Below are 17,439 nucleotides of genomic sequence, written 5' to 3'. Positions count from 1 at the left end.
TTTGTTATCGCTCACCAATATTAGATCAACATCAGCATGATTTTACTGCTGTTATTGAATATTGGTGTTAGAATCTTTCAAATCATTATTCATGCATGATTTTATATTGGAATTGCTGAAAATATCCAATATTATGTCTCATGTTAATGGAGAATCTATGGATAGCTTATTTAGTTCTATTTTTTTCTCACTACACTTCTTTTCTACAATCTCTCCTGCTTCCCTCTCTTGTCTTTCTTTTTCTCTTCTGTGTTCTTGTCTTTCTTTACTATTTCCGACTCACTGTTGTATATATATATATATATATATATATATATATATATGTCTTCTAACTCCCCACCTCTCTCTCTCTCTGTCTCCCTCTCCCTCTTTGTTAGCATGGTACCGACTTTGGTCTTGTTCCTGTCATCATTACCATCCATCCATCCCCTTCTATTGATTTGAATGCGGCTCATCGATGTCATATCCGTTTATTGCAGCTCTCTTCTCAAGTGGACTTACCAGTTCTTCCGTAAACAGGCAGCCAAATGCATTTATGCGGTGTACAATTCATTTACGAGCGGCTACCAAAAGCTTTATAACATGTGGTAGTTCTTAATGCCAGCCTTGACAGAGCAACCATTCTTGCTTTTGTTCGAGAAATGTTATGATATTTTTCTTTAATTTACACTGAGTTAGTTGGAACTATTTTTTCATGAAATCCGAATAAGAAAGTGAAGCATGATATAAGGAGAGACAAATAAATAAAATAAAATTACTGTTATTATTATTATTATTATCATATATATTGTTAAAATAAGTTAAATATTGTTCTCAACTAGTTTACAATTTATTGTTATTATTATTTATCTATATTTATTTATTAGCGCAATCTCTAGTCACACTAAAATGTTAACTGATGTGTATGTATGTGTGTGTGCATATATATACATACGTACATACATATATTTGCGTGTGTTTTTATATACATATATGCATGTGTGTGTGTGTGTTTATACACATACATACATACAATGCATATATTCTCATTGTACTTTTGAAGTATCTTAAGAGATGCCATGTGCTCAATACTCTAAGCAAAACTACATGTTATTTAATATACATGCAAGGATTCACATGTAAAATACACTGAGAAGTACAATATTATTTCGATATTAACATCAGGTGTTTTCTAGTATATTTTCTATGTGTATGTGCATAACTACATATATGTAGGTATATTGTATGAATGTATATATATTTATATGCGTATGTGTATATGCAAGTATATATATGTATATCTATGTGTGTGTGTGTGTGTATATATATATATATATATATATATATATATATATATGCATATACTTGTGTGTACATATATATACATGTACACAGTGTACATATATATATGCACACATGTATATATGTTTGTATATGTATACGCATTTCTATTAACATTGCATTTATATTGATGTATATGAGTGTGTATGTATGTATGTGTATATATATATATATATATATATATATATATATATATGTATGTATGTATATTAATTGTGTACATATATATCATGGTCTTTCCCCTTGTCCTTGATGGCTTGGGATAAAAAATTGGTCCTTTCTCATCTTGTATGAGGAATATTGAATGTCTTCATGCATTACCTGCCTGATAAGAAACTCAGACACTCCTGGCAATGGACCTGATTGACTTGGAGGGATTGTTGTCAATCATGGCCTGGATCTCACCAACAAGTTCAGGAGTTCTTTTCTTATCAGAACAATCAAAGTGAGTTTTCTGAGCTGCCGCACCTTCTTAATCACCATCAGACTCATCCAACTCTCTCCGAACTCTCTGCACTGTCCTCACATTGAGACCCAAACACTCTGAAATGTTCGTATTGCAGCTTCCAGTGCAAATGCCAAGCAGTACAGCATGTTTCAAAATTTCTGGCAGAGAGAATTGCACCAAGGTGCTGTTTTTCTCACAGACAGTGCCAAACTGATCCTACTGTACTGTGTAGTTGACAAAATCAAAAACAAAGAATGTGCATGTGCAAAATTAAGAATTTAAAATGGCAACAATTTACCCACCGTACCCTGTATTTATTTACACCAACATTATTACCCTCTTGATTTGAAAGGAAGAAAATCATAGATTCTTTCAATTCCAAAAGAAGGACATTTGGTTGTTTTTTCTTGCAAGTCAAGCAACCGCATTGAAGGTTTCTTGTTAACTTGAGGAGCTGTAAATGCCACATGTGTTAATAACAAACTGTTATTGGAGTTAAAGAATTTTATTCTCTGTTAATGAATATCTAATGAAGCAAAATCCTTATTAATTTCAGAAGGACGACAAGGTTATGTTGGTCTTAGCTGGATTTGAACTCAGAATGATATAGAAAGGACATTTACTAAATACTGCAAGGCACAACTGTTTGTACATCTCATTGTGAGCATATAATAATAATAATAATAATAATAATAATAATAATAATAAAACCGGTTTCAATTATTAGTTCTGTTTTAAGTATTTACCAACTGCATCTATAATATTCTTTCATAACTATTTCCTTCAAATCTGTTTTTTGTACACTGTCTAGTTCATTGATTCTTAAGTGTTTATATATCTGTGTTTATTGTAATTCGTGTATCTCAGTTTCTTTACCTAACATTTGTGTTGTTAATTTCCCTCTCTTACACATTGCCTTAGTGCTGTCTTTTCTTCCAATTCAAATCTCATGTAAATTTCTCTCATAAATCCATGCACTGTCTGCAGTAGTGTTTCTAATTGTTTATCATCTGCTGTTTAAACTCAAGGTAATAATAGCATTTATATTCAAGTTCAGTTCTATGTTAATGATCAGATAGGGAAGGGATGAAGAGGTGTTCCCTTGCAATGTTCTTCTAATGGAGATAGGTTCAGCTTGTATAATTCTCTCCTTTGTAGGTATCTGCAAAATTGTTTGACTTTTACTATTGACATGTTTCCATGTAACTTCTCATGATTGATTATACTTTACTCTTGCCTTTATTATTATTATTGTTTTTGTTGCTGAAATGGTAACAAGCCCAACTAAACTGTAGTGTTATTTAGTTCTGCTCTGTTCTGATTATAGATCCCACCTATGTCATCTTTACCACTGATTAATCCAGAGGCAATATAAAAAAAAAATAACATTTATGTTCTGGAAATGGGGTGTAGTTTGCAAAATTTGTGCCAAAGAGAAAGCATGGCTGGAAGGAAAAGTTTATCATGTATTCAGTTTGAGAATTCAATTATCATTTTAGTAATATCCTCTAATTACAGAAAAATCCTCAAGCTAATTTATATGTATTTTTCTTGCTTCTTGTGTGTATTCATGAGAGAGAGAGAGAGAGAGAGGTGGGGGAGGAAAATATTGTAGAATACCAGGAATAAATGCCTTGCAGTATCTATGTTTGATCCTTGTACATTCTGCATTTAAATCTGCCAAAATCAACTTCGCTTTTCAGCAGTAATATATTGAATTCATGTCTTTACAAACTTGTGTCCTTGTGTCAAATTTAGTAATCTTCACATACAGGGTTGGCCAAAAGTTACCTGACAGTAAATCAAAACCCATTTAATTCCAAGATTGAAACAAAAAATTATTTTATATGAGACTTCGCTAATAAGTAGACAAATGTTGATAAAAAATGGTGATTTTAACTCACGGCATTCAATTATTAAGCATTCATAATTGGAATGAATAAATAAAATTGAATATTAAGTATTTATGGAATTTTGATTTACTGTCTGGTGACTTTTGGCCAAACCTGTATATATATATAAAAAAAAAAAGGAAAGCACAGTAAAGTGCAACACATCCCTCAAAATTGGGCTCAGTTGTGGACCCCACAATCCACTCTGGTATCCAGTATAGTAAGATGTGGGGTACCAAACTTGAAATAGGCTAGAGTGCAGAGTACAAGCCTATATACTAGATAATGAGCAGAAAGCAGGAGTTGTATTGAAAGCCTTTATATATATATATATATATATATATATATATATATATATATACACATACATACACACACACATACACACTCTAATTTATAGCTTTATCTGCTTCGAGATTCACCATTCCAAAAAAGAATTATTTCACTTCTCTTGAAGTTTTTAAATTCTTATATATATAATGTATGCATATATACATACATACACATGAATAAAATATATGTATATATATTCGGTGCTATGATTTGTTATAGTTTATATCGATCTAAACATTCCAAAACTACAGTATTGTATATTTTTTGTTATTTTACATTTTTTATTTCATTTTGTAAATATTTTTACTATATACTTAATATTATTTAGACGTATATGTACACATACACACACATGCGTACTGGATGTTTTATATATGTTTTAAATATTTGTTTTAAATTCCTAATCCTGGCAGACTTATTATGGCACAAATATTGTGAAATAATTAATTACTTAGTTTCTCTAGCAAAAATAATGAGTCCAAGATTTTATGAATCTGAGGCCAGAAGGAATAATAATGAACTGCAAAAACTCTTGCTCTAAAACCTCTTGTAAAATACCAAGATTCACAGACATAGTTGACCCATGTTAGCATGAGTGGGAAAATTATATAAAAAAATACAAAACTTTACATATTTTTTAATCGCTTTAATTTTTGTTATTCAGATTTAAAATAACAAGTAATTCAAATACTGTTACCATATTTTCTGGTGTATAAGTTGACGTAGTATGTAGTGTAAAAATGTAAAACAAACGTTCAAACATTATCACTATCTTTCCAAATTCTGTTGCATTTTACATGAAATTTTTGGTCTGCCAAACTTGTCTTGGTGTATAGGTCATCCTACGTTTTTGTAGCTGTAAATTTTGGTCTGAAATTCAACTTGTATGCTGGAAAATACAGTAGCATGGGGAGGGAGAAATATACCAAAACCAAACTTTTTATTTTGATTTTTTATTTCCTTTAATTTTTGTTATTCGAAGTTAAAATAACATAAAATTTAAATTTTATATTTGATAATTTGTTACTGAGTGTAAATATTAATTATCAGTTCTTTTTAGTGTTTTCATTTTTAATGAAAAAAAAAAGAAGAAAAAAAAACCTAATGAATATTAAAAATTTCAACATAACAGTAATTGACTTTTGGTTCCTCAGGTATCTCTGGGTACTAATTCCAATGTTTTCATATATTTAAAGAATATGTTAATAAACTTCCCTGTCCTTTCTACATTGAATCTCACACAGACAAGTACATGCCTAATCTATTCCGAAGTTTAGTTTTATGATCTATGTACACTTATATGTTTCCAGTTCCTATGTTTATCAATCATGAATGATCTCTCTTTATCTGTCTGTGTCTGTCTGTCAACAAACAAACAAACACACACACACACACAATGTATATTTTGATATAGTCCTCTAATTTTGTTTCAAAATTTCATTTTATATAACCATCTCCTAGTCTGTTTTTCTTTGTTTTGATTATTTACTACCAAAGTTAATTGTTCTGTACTAGTCACTGTCACTCCCTTATGTTTGTATTTGTTGTATACTTTATAATTTATAACTTCTCTAGCAAGGTTCAGTGGCTCATTTGAAAAATACTGAAGATTCTCATAAATCAAAATTTCAGAGGTGACTACGCTGAAATGGTTTCTTGTCATTTTCTGGTAGTCTAGTGGAGAAATTCAGCTTTCTACTGTAAGCTAATGAAACACTCAACACTTGTATAGTAATCTCCTTTTCTCACCCACTGTTTGCAGAGCTTCCCATGTTATTTACTACAATGAGGAAAATTAGACCTTTGGGAACTGCAACAAAAGAATGACTAAACCAAGAGAGTGTGATTAAATAAGCATTACATTTGACAGAACAATGTGAATGCTAAAGGGTTAAGGTATTAACCTTATTTGAATATTTAACATAAATGTTGTAAACCAAGAAATTTTAATTAAAATTTCACTTGTAATGATGAGGACAATCATTTTCTTAATAGCTAATTATAGTGAAAAACGCAAAGGGAAAAATCTCTGGATATTTGATTAATTTATATTTTGTCTGGAATTAAGGTAGCAAGCTGGCAAAATCATTAGAATGCTTAGCATCATTTTGTCTGCCTTTACGTTCTGAGTTCAAATTCTGCTGAGGTTGACTTTGCCTTTCAGCCTTTTGGGGTCTGTAAAATAAGTACCAGTTGTGCACTGAGGTTGATGTAATGAACCAGCCCATTCCCCAAAGTTTCAGGCCTTGTGTCTATAGCAGAAAGGAATATTAAGTTTGGAATTTAGCAGAGAGTGAGTTTGATGTATAGCAGTGTGTTGACTTCTCTGTTTTGATCTCATAAATCCTCTTCAGCAGAACACAGTCTAACCATGACTGGATATTTCAGAATGACTGGAGAAGTAAATGTATAGGATTCTTATGAATGAATGATTGGTGCTATAGCTTTAGACAAAAAAAAAATGTCTGTGAAAAAGGGGAAAAAATAATACCAAAGATCTTCAGTTTGAGTAACAGAATAAAAACTGTTAAACTGATTGACCTACTGTAGCTCTTAATTAAAATCTTATACTAAAAACCAAAGTTAATCTGAATATGTTATATTAATCCTTGAATCTGTTTTTTCGATTTCTTACAAGTTTTCTGTTTGATATTAAAAAAATCATATGTGCACACACACACACACACACACACACACACACACACACACACACACACACACACACACACTTTCTTGCTAATTTATCTGTCATTTATTCTTGTATAACTTCTAATGTGGTCATTTGCTGAAGGATGAAACCTTCCATGTCATTGTGATAGATAAGGATTATTCTAATTTTGGTTTTCTATTCTCAATTTCATCAAATATCTTGCTGTATCTGAAATGCCTTCTCGCATTAGACAGAAGATGGTTTTTAGTCACATCCTTCTTTGCTTTTTTTATACCAATGTTTTTGTAAAGAGTCTTGTTCCTGTGAAATGCATCCAATGCATTTGAATGATGTTATTTATACTACATTAGCTCTCTTTCCCTCTCTCTCATCTCTATCTGGATTCTTTCAAAGGTCTCTTTCATATTCTTCATTACATCAAGAGATACCTAATCAACAAATACATTTATTCATTTTATTTTAATTTTGCATGGGTACAACAAATACCTTTCTTTGCAATCAATAGGTTATTTGCTGCCTGCATTTAGGGAAAGGAAATCCAAAAGACTTGATATATACAAATATTATAAACCCTTTCATGTCAGCAGAGCAAATATTTTGGTTGTTTGTTTCATATCAAAGCAGTATAGATTCTCTCTTTTATTTCACTTTAAAACTATTTGAATATTTTCCTGATATGATCTGAGAACAAAATCATCATCTACAGACATCAGCAATTTATTAACTGTATTAGTGAATTTAATGAGGCCAAATACAGTTTATTTATAATGTGCTTCCAGATGAAATGAAATAATTAAATCACATAGATTTTGGAAGAAGTAACAAAAATTATCACTTTTCTTTTAAGAAGTCTTAGAAATGTTCGATGACTGTTACCATTTTTTAAAATTTGAGATTTACAGTTTAACTGCTTTTGATCAGTGGACTTCGGTTATGCAGGGTACATTTCCATAGTGTGTAGCATTATGCTGTTCATCTCAAATAAATTCTAGTGGGTATCCTTCAATTTTGAGGATTCTATAGAAATGTTCTGATGAGATTAAACAATTCATTTTTGAAATAATTTTTTGTTAAGAGAGTTAGGAAATTGGAATTTTCTGATTCCTTTTATAGATCTGCTGAGGTATGGATCTTCCCCACCGTATTCTTGGATTAAAAAAAAATGTTTTACAAAATATTCTGTCTTTCTATGCAATTAATCATTTTCCATCTTAATTAGATTTTGTCCCATTTTTGTTTTATATGTATTTTTTTTTTTGTTTTAGTGATTTTTTTTAAACAAAAACTTTTTTTAACAGCTGAAAATGAAATTAAACTCGGTATATATATATATATATATATATATATATATATATATATATATATATATATATATATATATATATATATAATACAAAGAATATATATACATGTATACACACATATATGTACATACTTACATATATGTATATCAATTAAAATTGCATTAACAATGCTCACTGAAAATACATGTTTTTCCCTTTTTTGTTTTTCCCTTTTTTGTTTTTCCCTTTTTTGTTTTTCCCTAAAGACATTGAATTTTTTTTAAACATATATTTACTCAAACGTCTTTAAACTGAGTGTTATATTTCATATATAAACTCTCATATGCTACATATATATAACACTTTATAACTGATCTCTGTTTTATATTATTTTTATGGAAGAATAAACAATTTATTTTATGCTGCATGGTTATTTTAGTTACTGTCTTTTACCATCATGTGATGGAAATTCTTTGATTCCAGCACTGAACACACTTTAATACACTACAAAACTGCATTTTTTTTTTTAATACTTTACCAGCAATACTTTCTCTCTTTCATTGTTCTTATTTGTGCTAGACACATTATATTCACTGAATGGAATGCCAGTCCATTACAAGGTTAATTCTCCAGCTATTGCTGGAACTCATTTAACTAACTGGCTCTCTGTCAGTTACAATGAGGAGGGTTCCAGTTGATTCAATCACTGGAACAGCCTGCCCGTGAGATTAACATGCAAGTGGCTGAGCACTCCACAGATACGTGTACCCTTAACATTGTTCTCAGGGCGATTCATTATGACATAGAATGTGACAAGGCTGGCCCTTTGAGATACAGTTATGACTCATTTTTGCCAGCTGAATGGACTGGAGCAATATAAAATAAAGGGCCTTGTTCAAGGTAACAACTTGCTGCCAGGAATTGAACTCATGACCTTACAATCATGAGCTGAACATCATAACTACTAAGCCACATGCTTTCGTGCTGGAACTCATTTACAGCTGAATGAACTGGAGCAATGTGAAATGAAGTGTTTTGCTCAAGAACACAATGTATCATCCAGTCATGGAATCAAAACGATGCTCTTATGATTGAAAGTGCAACATGTTAACCACTGGACCATGTGGCCTCATTAAGAGGAAAGATTTTAAAAAATAAACACAAAGAAGGTTGATTTTTTTTTTTTTTGGTACATTCATAAAAGAGTTTGGTAAGTTCAGTTGATGTGGTGAGTGTTTCCAACCCTCACCCTCTGCTTATTTTACTATTAGATAAGTAGCAACAGCCCTAACCCCATTACATCCTCCACTCCTCGTGGCAATTGAACTTATTTCTTCAATGTGCCAAGTGTTGCCAACAAAGATCATCCTCAATATTCTTGGATTTGGTCTTTCCTATATAATTAGGCCGACTTAGCACAGCCATACATTAAAGACTTACTCCCCACCGCCACGTGCACAAACATGTATCTACTTGCAGACACATCTATATGTATTTACACACATGCATGCTTGTATAGACATGTACATACACATACACATGTACACACGTGGCAGAATTAACAGATTTTATTTTAGGAAGTTATGAAGGGATTTGTAATCAAACAAGAGGAAATTATAGCCATTTAACTGGTTTAGTTGTGTCATTAATTAAATGTTGTATTGGAAGTTTTAAATGATATAGTTTAGTGCAAGTAACCGGTATACCATGTTCGATTAAAGTGCTACTTACACAACTTGAAATATTCTATTTACACATATTAATTAGCTGAAATTCGAAAATTCTCAAGCTTCTCTATTTGTGGATAAAATGTTTGCTGTAAACTCTATAGTTAAGAATCTATTGTATAAATACATAACAGTTACAGGTTTGATTTGTTGTTTAACTAAAAAACTCTCAGGTAAAGTGCGTTTTTTTAATCAATTTATGTACCAAGTTTTAAAGTGCAAGGGCTTAAGATCTCATAAATAAATAATTAATAAAACGAAATGGTAAGAAACTCTCAGCCTGAGGGGAAGCAAACTTCCCAGGCAAGGTTCTCACCCTAGAGGTTGGAGCCAAAGGTTTCATGGGCAAATCTGCTTATGATTTAATGAATCACCTGTCAATTTCTTGGAAGAACAGGACCACAGCGCTAAAGGAAATATCAGAGACAACAGAGAAATGTTCCAGCTAGATCTGATTGATTTATGTATCAAGTTTTTAAATTATAGTGACTTAAGATCTCATAAATAAATAATTAATCATTAAAAAGAAAATATTAGCCACCAAATTTCTTTTTGTTGGTAAATTCTGTTTTATTTTGAAAGATTTTTAAACCACAGTAACTCCAGAACACATTATCCAGTGTACTTAAATTTTCCACCAAATGAAATTTGTTGCCAAGATTTGAAAAATGCTACTAGTTTCATATCCGCATTTTGGTGTGTTATAACCTATCATAATATCTTTTGGTGTCGTTTACTCAAAAGACAACTTTCAGAACTTGCTTGTTCTTGTTGATGTTTTCAGTTGTGTTTATTAATAGGTGTTTTCTTTAGATTTCCTGATTTTGTTGCCAAATGAGTGGATTATTATTTATAAAACAGATTACCTATTTTATTTCCCAGTCTCTGACTCCAGCAGACTTACCCTTAATGCCAACCCCACCATCACCTTCATTTCTTCCAATTCATCATCATCCATCTGTTCAGTAAAGGATCTCCTTATCTTCCTTAACATCTATTGTACATACAGATAACATCTCAAATCCCCATTGTATTTCTTTTTGGATGTTTTCAATGATTATTTCTGTGTTTTGTACTAATCTTTATATTTTGGTTCATCTTATCAAAATGCTAAACAAGTTTTCAGACTTTTAGTTTAGTAGACCTTTTTTTTTATACTAACGTGTGTGTGTGTGTGTGTGAATTCTGACTGAACAAGTTGAAGATTGTAGCATTTTTTTATTTTTTGTTTTTACTACATTGTAACCAAGGGTGTAATCATGTTTACTAAACTTATGTAAGTTAGTAATTTATACTTTACTTCCAGTATTGAATACTCTTATGTTTGTTGCAACTAATGATTTATATGTGTGTGTGTGTGTGTGTGTGTGTGTGTGTGTGTGTGTGTGTGTGTGTGTGTATATATATATTTTGTTCGTTTTTTGTAATTGTGAAATTTTTTCGCCATGAACGGTTTGTGTTTTTAAACGGGGTGTATTTTTTCTGATGTTATATCTGTTCCTGAATGATGTGTAAAGAAATTTTGATTTAAGCATCTTAATGAATTCTTTATACTGAAATATATATTGAAGAAGATAAATATGTTCTTTTGAATTTATACGTTTTTGCATCGTAACTCCTTTATTATTATTAATATAACCAAAAGGATCGATTCTTGAAGAGACTGCATATCTTCACTGTCGTTTTTTTCTGCTATTTTGGTGATGATTTTTTAAGTTAGCTTACCAATTATTTTTGTTGGTAGTTAATTTATAATATATTGTTATTATATATATATATATATATATATATATATATATAACATGGTTTACTGATTACTGATGTTTCTCTTCCTTTCCATGTTTCCGTTCTTCAAGAAATTCTCGTTCCAACAGTTGATGACTAAATATATTTTAGTAACAAAAGTCCTTTGTTTGTTCCCATATCGGGCCAACTAGGTAGCATGCCACACCTGATACTTTTCACCGTCTGCTTTGGTACTTCACTATTTTGATTCCTTATCCCGCTAGGCTTTTAACATTATCTTCTCTCCTCCTCTGGGGTTCACTGCTACATGGAAATAGTTCTGTGTCTTGAAATACCTTGTTAGTAGTCTGTTTTTTAGTGTTTTATGTTGCTCCACTTCTATACAAAATCTTTTGATTCTGCTTTTATTTCACACATAACCAGAGACATTATTTACTGCATTATAGTGCTAACCTTTTTATACTGCCATCATTCAATTATTTTTTTTATTTTGATACTTCTACACATCTATCATTCAATACTTTATAATTATAGCATCCTACCATTTTATATACTTTATAATCCTACCATGCTACTATGCAACATTTTATAGTTTTACCGTTCTTTGTAATTTTACCATTCATGTATATTTCTAACCATTCAATATAATGCCACAAAGTTAAATGTGCAATTTTGTACTCCTAGTTACTTAAACAACACAGAAACCGTGATAAACTTACTGATATCTATTTGAGATTTTAAGTAAAAATAATATTTATTCTTTTCATAAACAAAAATGTTGTTGTTACTATGAACAACAAACCATCAAGACAGTTTGAAGATTATTGTTCTTGGATTGGTGTGGTTCTTCATGTTGCTGTTTGTCCACTGTGGTTAGCTGCCTGTTGTGCTACTGTCTTCTGATGTCCCTTGTTTGCCATCTGTTCATTGTTTTTGTGTTGATCCAACATTTGGATCAATTATTGTCAGTGGGGTTGGCTGCACTGAAGATATAGTGATGGTTTGGCTCAGACAGAAGTATGCCAAAGATGAAATTATTATTGGAGCCAATATCTTGATTAGTCAGATATTTTTTTTTTATGATGTGGATGATATTCTAGTGAATTGTGACATTAGATATAGTGATCTGATTGTGAAATATTCCTGCTACATAATCTAACCAAATGAGCCTGAAGGCATGCAACAAGAAAGAAAGAAAAACGAAATTCTTTAAAGTCTTACCATTCTATACTTTATAACACTACTTTTGAATACTTTAACGTGCTGCCATGTGACACTTCATAGGTTTACTGTTCTATAGTTCTATTGTTTGCATCATTAAAATGTTACTATTCTACACATAACAAAACTACTATTCCCTATATTATTCAACTATTACCATGTACTATATTTCACCACTTCTGTTCCTTACTGTAGACAGAGTTGTCTTTCATTATTTTACACATTTTTACCTTACTCAACACTAGAGGTAGTTTCTGCATGGTCACTTAACCTGTAGAAATTAACATCCAAATATCCCTCAAATTTTATTCTCTTGTCATAAAAAAATAAATAAATAAATAATGAAATGACATGGACCATATTTTCATAGGTATATAGAAAGACAGAACGGTCACAGCTGGAATGCTTTTGATTTGAGCAAAGCCCAACAACTCCTCCTCTTCAATACATTGTACTGCTACCATTTACTATTTTATTCGGTTACCATTCTCTGCTGTTTACTAATGATCCATCAATCCATGCGATCACTACATTCGCTAGCTACTTATATATTTGTGGTGGTGTACAATTTCAGCTTCTTCTAACCAGGACTATCCTTCTCTGATAGGTAGAATACTGCATCCTTTTCTGAATTTAAATAAATTTCTTGCTTTGTTTATTGTTTCTCTGTTTATAATATAATTTTGTTAACTTTTATTTTCATTAATGAATTGCTCTTTTATTAAGCAGTTTTCATATTTCTCTTTCCTTGTAAGCAAATCTGGGGGTGGGAATAGGATACTCTCCATGATTTTTGTGGATCCTTTCAGACTGAATATCTGCCAGAAAAATATGGGCTGATTTAGAATCAAAGGTTTTTCTCCTACAAATGCTTGAAATAAGTAATAAAAGTACCCTAGAGATAGGTGGTGGTGTTAAACTTGCTGCCATGTTAGACTTAATACCCATTAAATATTGTCATCTATAAGGGAATCATTGATGTGCTGAAAATTTTTTTTACCTAAAATATCACAATTCAGTAAATTTACAGTTTTAAATAATTCTTTTCTTTCAGCCAAATTGATCAGTTTTTTTTGCCCCTTTAGAAACTGTTTCTCTTCTCCATTTTTACCAATCTTTACAGTGTTTCTTTATATTTCCATATATCTCTGTGATGTTTTTTCTGTATTTCTTTGATTGATTGATGCCAGTGACAAAAGAAGAATGACATTGATATCTTGTTTCTATTTACTGAAAAAAGATGCTGAAATTATGTACCAGTAATATACTGGTCTATTCTATAAAATTCACCATGCCCCTCTACTACAAAAATTAGCCTTGTGTCTTAATGAAAACAAATAATTATTTATGCATGATTTCCTTCATTTATATTTTGTATGTATATGCATATATTTATACGTTTTTTTCTTTTTTTTTTTGGTTTGTAATATATATGATTTTTCCTTTTATTTCTCTGAATAAAGGACTAGTGAAGATGATGCTGATGTGGAAGACTTGGACGATGATGCCAGTCATATCCTTACTTGGGAAGAAGCCTGTCTGCTTGCTGAAACATTGCAAGAGAGACAGGCTCGGGAGAGCATCCCCAGCAAGTTAGCTGATAAGTGCAGGCTTCAGCTGGAAGACACTGACAGCACAGAAGAATCTAGTGATGATGGTTAGGCACAAATATATATCTACATACGTATATGTCTATATCTATGCATAATTACATTCACTTATACAAATTTGCCTTGCTTAAATAGTAAATTCTTCCTGCTTTTTATTACACAACTGCAAAATGTGAAAACATTTGTCTTGTGCTTTTTAGTTTTGTGTTTTACCTCCAGTGACACAAAAAAGCTAAAGGGGAGCTATTGGTAATTTATCACCTTTCCTATAATACTTCCCTCTCTCTCTCTCTTTCTCTCATTATATATTAATACTTAATTTATATATACATCTGTGTGTATATATATATATATATATATATATATATGTAATTTCAGTGTGTTTCAAATCACTTTAAATGTGTAAAATATTTCCATTCCTAGAATACTGTTGTGCGTGTCTTATGCCTCAAATTTCTCATGTGATTAATTGTTTTAACATTATAAAAATGCAGAGAGAGGAGAGAAGAAAAAATAAACTAAAATAATTAGCAAAAAAAAAAAAAAAGAAATCCCTTTTCTATTTCACAAGTTCCATGAGTAACAAGTATTGTTGTAAAGCTTAAGATGTGTAGTTGTTGTTGTTGTTGTGGTTGTTGTAGCCATTGTGGTTGTTTGTGTTGTCGTACTGTCATGTAGAAGTGCATGACCTCTTAGTAATGTCAAATATTTATACTTCTTCCACCAGAAACAGAGACAGAGAAAGGTTTTTCATCTGATGATGCTGATGACACAATGAAAGATCAGACAACACCTGACACTGAAAATAAAACACTATTAGATGAAATGGCTGATGCAAGGACAGATCAGCGATTATCCAGATTGCGACCTACATCGAAAATTGAGCCTTTATCACCTCTTCGCTCTCCGACTAGTCCTGCTAGTCAAATGGAAGCAAGAGCCAAATTTTTTGCATCACCCCCAGAGCCAGTTCGACTTGATGCCAAACTGCTCTTTGGTAAGACTGCAATTCATCTGCAAGGAAATGAATTTCAAAAGTATACATATAATATAAAGAGAAAGAAAAGCCAAAAAAAAAAAACCCTAAAAAATATAAAAACAACTACCATTATTCTTCATCTGCTTTACATTTTAAACCTGTTATGTTTGGGTCAATAATTGTTTTATTTGATCCAAACATGTCATCTTTGTACCAATGGAAAGTCTAAAGCATAAACTGATATGTACGTGTGTTTGTGTGTATAATATAAATATATATATACACATCTGTGTGTATATGTATAGTATATATATACATGTGTGCGTGTGTGTATATCTGTGTGTGTATGTGTGTATTTATCATGTTCCTTTATTGCTATCCATCACTTTCTCTCACTTTCATTACTCCCTCTTTCATCACCTTGCCTTCCCTCCTATCATTCTGTTTGCCTGTCTCTCTCTCTCTCTCTCTCTTCTCATCTCACCACTCATGCTGTTTCTTTACTACCTCCTTACTAACAACTAACATGTTGCTGCCTATCACTGTTTCTCTTCTATTGCTTATCTCTTCTCTCTTTCTTTCGCTCTAGTTCTTTCTCCCTCAGCACTGTCTTCTCTCACCTTCATCACATCTAAAATGAATGGAAATAGTGTGGATTAGAAAGGATTCTTTGGTCTTGTAAAAGACATGGCAACTCCTCTAGTGCTGGTACCATAAAATGTATCCAGTGTATACTATAAAGTGGTTGGTGAATGAATGGCAACAATGTGGGGCTAAAGAGCCTTTTAGTTTTCCTAAAAACATGAAAACTGCAACAAGTACACTCTGTAGAGTGACTGGACATCTAACCTTTGGAAACCAAGCTAAAAATGGAATAAACAAATGAGGCGTGGTCCTCCAGCCCATGTAGAAGAACAGCAACTCCATGCAAGACATGAACTGGACTGGACCATGATGACTTTTTTCAGTCTATGTAGGCATGAAAAGGAGATACACAAAATGAGGATGATGATGATGATATATAGTGTGTGCATGTGGGTATATAAAAAGTAATGTGTGTGTGCATTTATATGCACACACACACACACACACACACATTATAAAACATCCTCATTTCGGTTCTGCTTCTTCGTGCTTGCATGGGTTAGTCAGGTTAATTTTAGCACAGTGTCCTCCCATTTGTGTTCCTTTGTCATCTATTTTCTGAGGCTTGGAATCCTATAATCAGCTCTTACCATTCCTACCAACTCATCTTCTACAGGCTCCTTCTACCTGAATCATTTGGCTCTTATTCACTTACCTATCATTCTTCAAATGCTTTACATGTCCATATCATCGCAGTCCCCTATCATTGCACACCAAAGCACACTCATCAGATGCCTAGGTTTTCTCTCAGCACACCTGTGCTTTGTCATTTATGCACAATGACATTATACATCCAGTGAAGCATGCTCACCTTATTTCTTTCCAGCCTTTGTACATCCTCCATATTCAACATGTATATCTTGCTCCCATGCAGTATTGTACTTCATATGCATGACTCATGTCATCTTGGTTGTTGACAGAGTTAATACCTCCCAGAACTTTTCCAATCTTGTCCTTGTTCTAGCCACTATATTTCTGCTGCATTCACTTCCACTGCAGTTTGGTTTGCTTATGTAGCAGAAGTTATCCGCTACTTTTGAAATATAGGCCTCTTAATTCTAATTCCAATTCTTTTAGGCACTTTTCTTCGAATTCTTCAACTGATTCAACTATGAGAACTGTATCATTGGTATACAGATGTTCCTACAAGCAGCCAATCTTGAACTCCTCTGTAATAGCATAGTGAACAAGAGAGGACTGAGAACCAAGCTTTGATGGACATATCACTGCATATTGAATCCTCACTGTGTTCAGTGTTAATTCTCATTTTGCTAACAACACTCCTACACATGACTTACATGGCTGTTATAAGCCATTCATCTAAACTGATTTTTCTTAGGGATCACCAGACTACATAGGATGGAATCCTGTCAGGGGTCTTCTCTAAGTCAATGATTGCTAGTTATAAGGGTTTGTTCTGAGTTAAGAACTTCTCTTGCCATTTCTGCACTTGGGAGAATGCATTGGTGTTTCCAAGTCTAGATACAAACCCAAACTGAATCTCATCTAAGTTTATTCTCTCCTTGATTGACTTTACTATGACTCTGCTACTTTTGGGGATTTG

General features: G+C 32.0%; 1 protein-coding gene across 16 annotated transcripts in view; it reads left to right on the top strand.

Annotated features, from left to right (window-relative positions):
* LOC106870794 (uncharacterized) overlaps positions 1-17,439 on the top strand; it is a 233,643-nt gene that overhangs the window by 157,790 nt on the left and 58,414 nt on the right. For 10 of the 16 annotated variants that reach the window (XR_016244499.1, XR_016244498.1, XR_016244497.1 and 7 more), the window contains 2 exons: positions 14,105-14,298; positions 14,979-15,248. Coding sequence is in view for 11 of the 16 variants with exons in the window: in XM_089363948.1 (XP_089220074.1) it covers positions 14,105-14,298; positions 14,979-15,248 (464 nt within the window). In the remaining 5 variants the exon portion in view is untranslated. The remainder of the gene's footprint in view (positions 1-14,104; positions 14,299-14,978; positions 15,249-17,439) is intronic. The other 6 variants (XR_016244501.1, XR_016244500.1, XM_089363954.1 and 3 more) reach the window with 1 other exon arrangement.

The sequence above is a fragment of the Octopus bimaculoides genome, chromosome 15, assembly GCF_046866305.1.
Source record: "Octopus bimaculoides isolate indiv1 chromosome 15, ASM4686630v1, whole genome shotgun sequence".
Lineage (NCBI taxonomy): Eukaryota > Metazoa > Mollusca > Cephalopoda > Octopoda > Octopodidae > Octopus > Octopus bimaculoides.
This window is presented reverse-complemented; position numbering and strand designations above follow the sequence as displayed.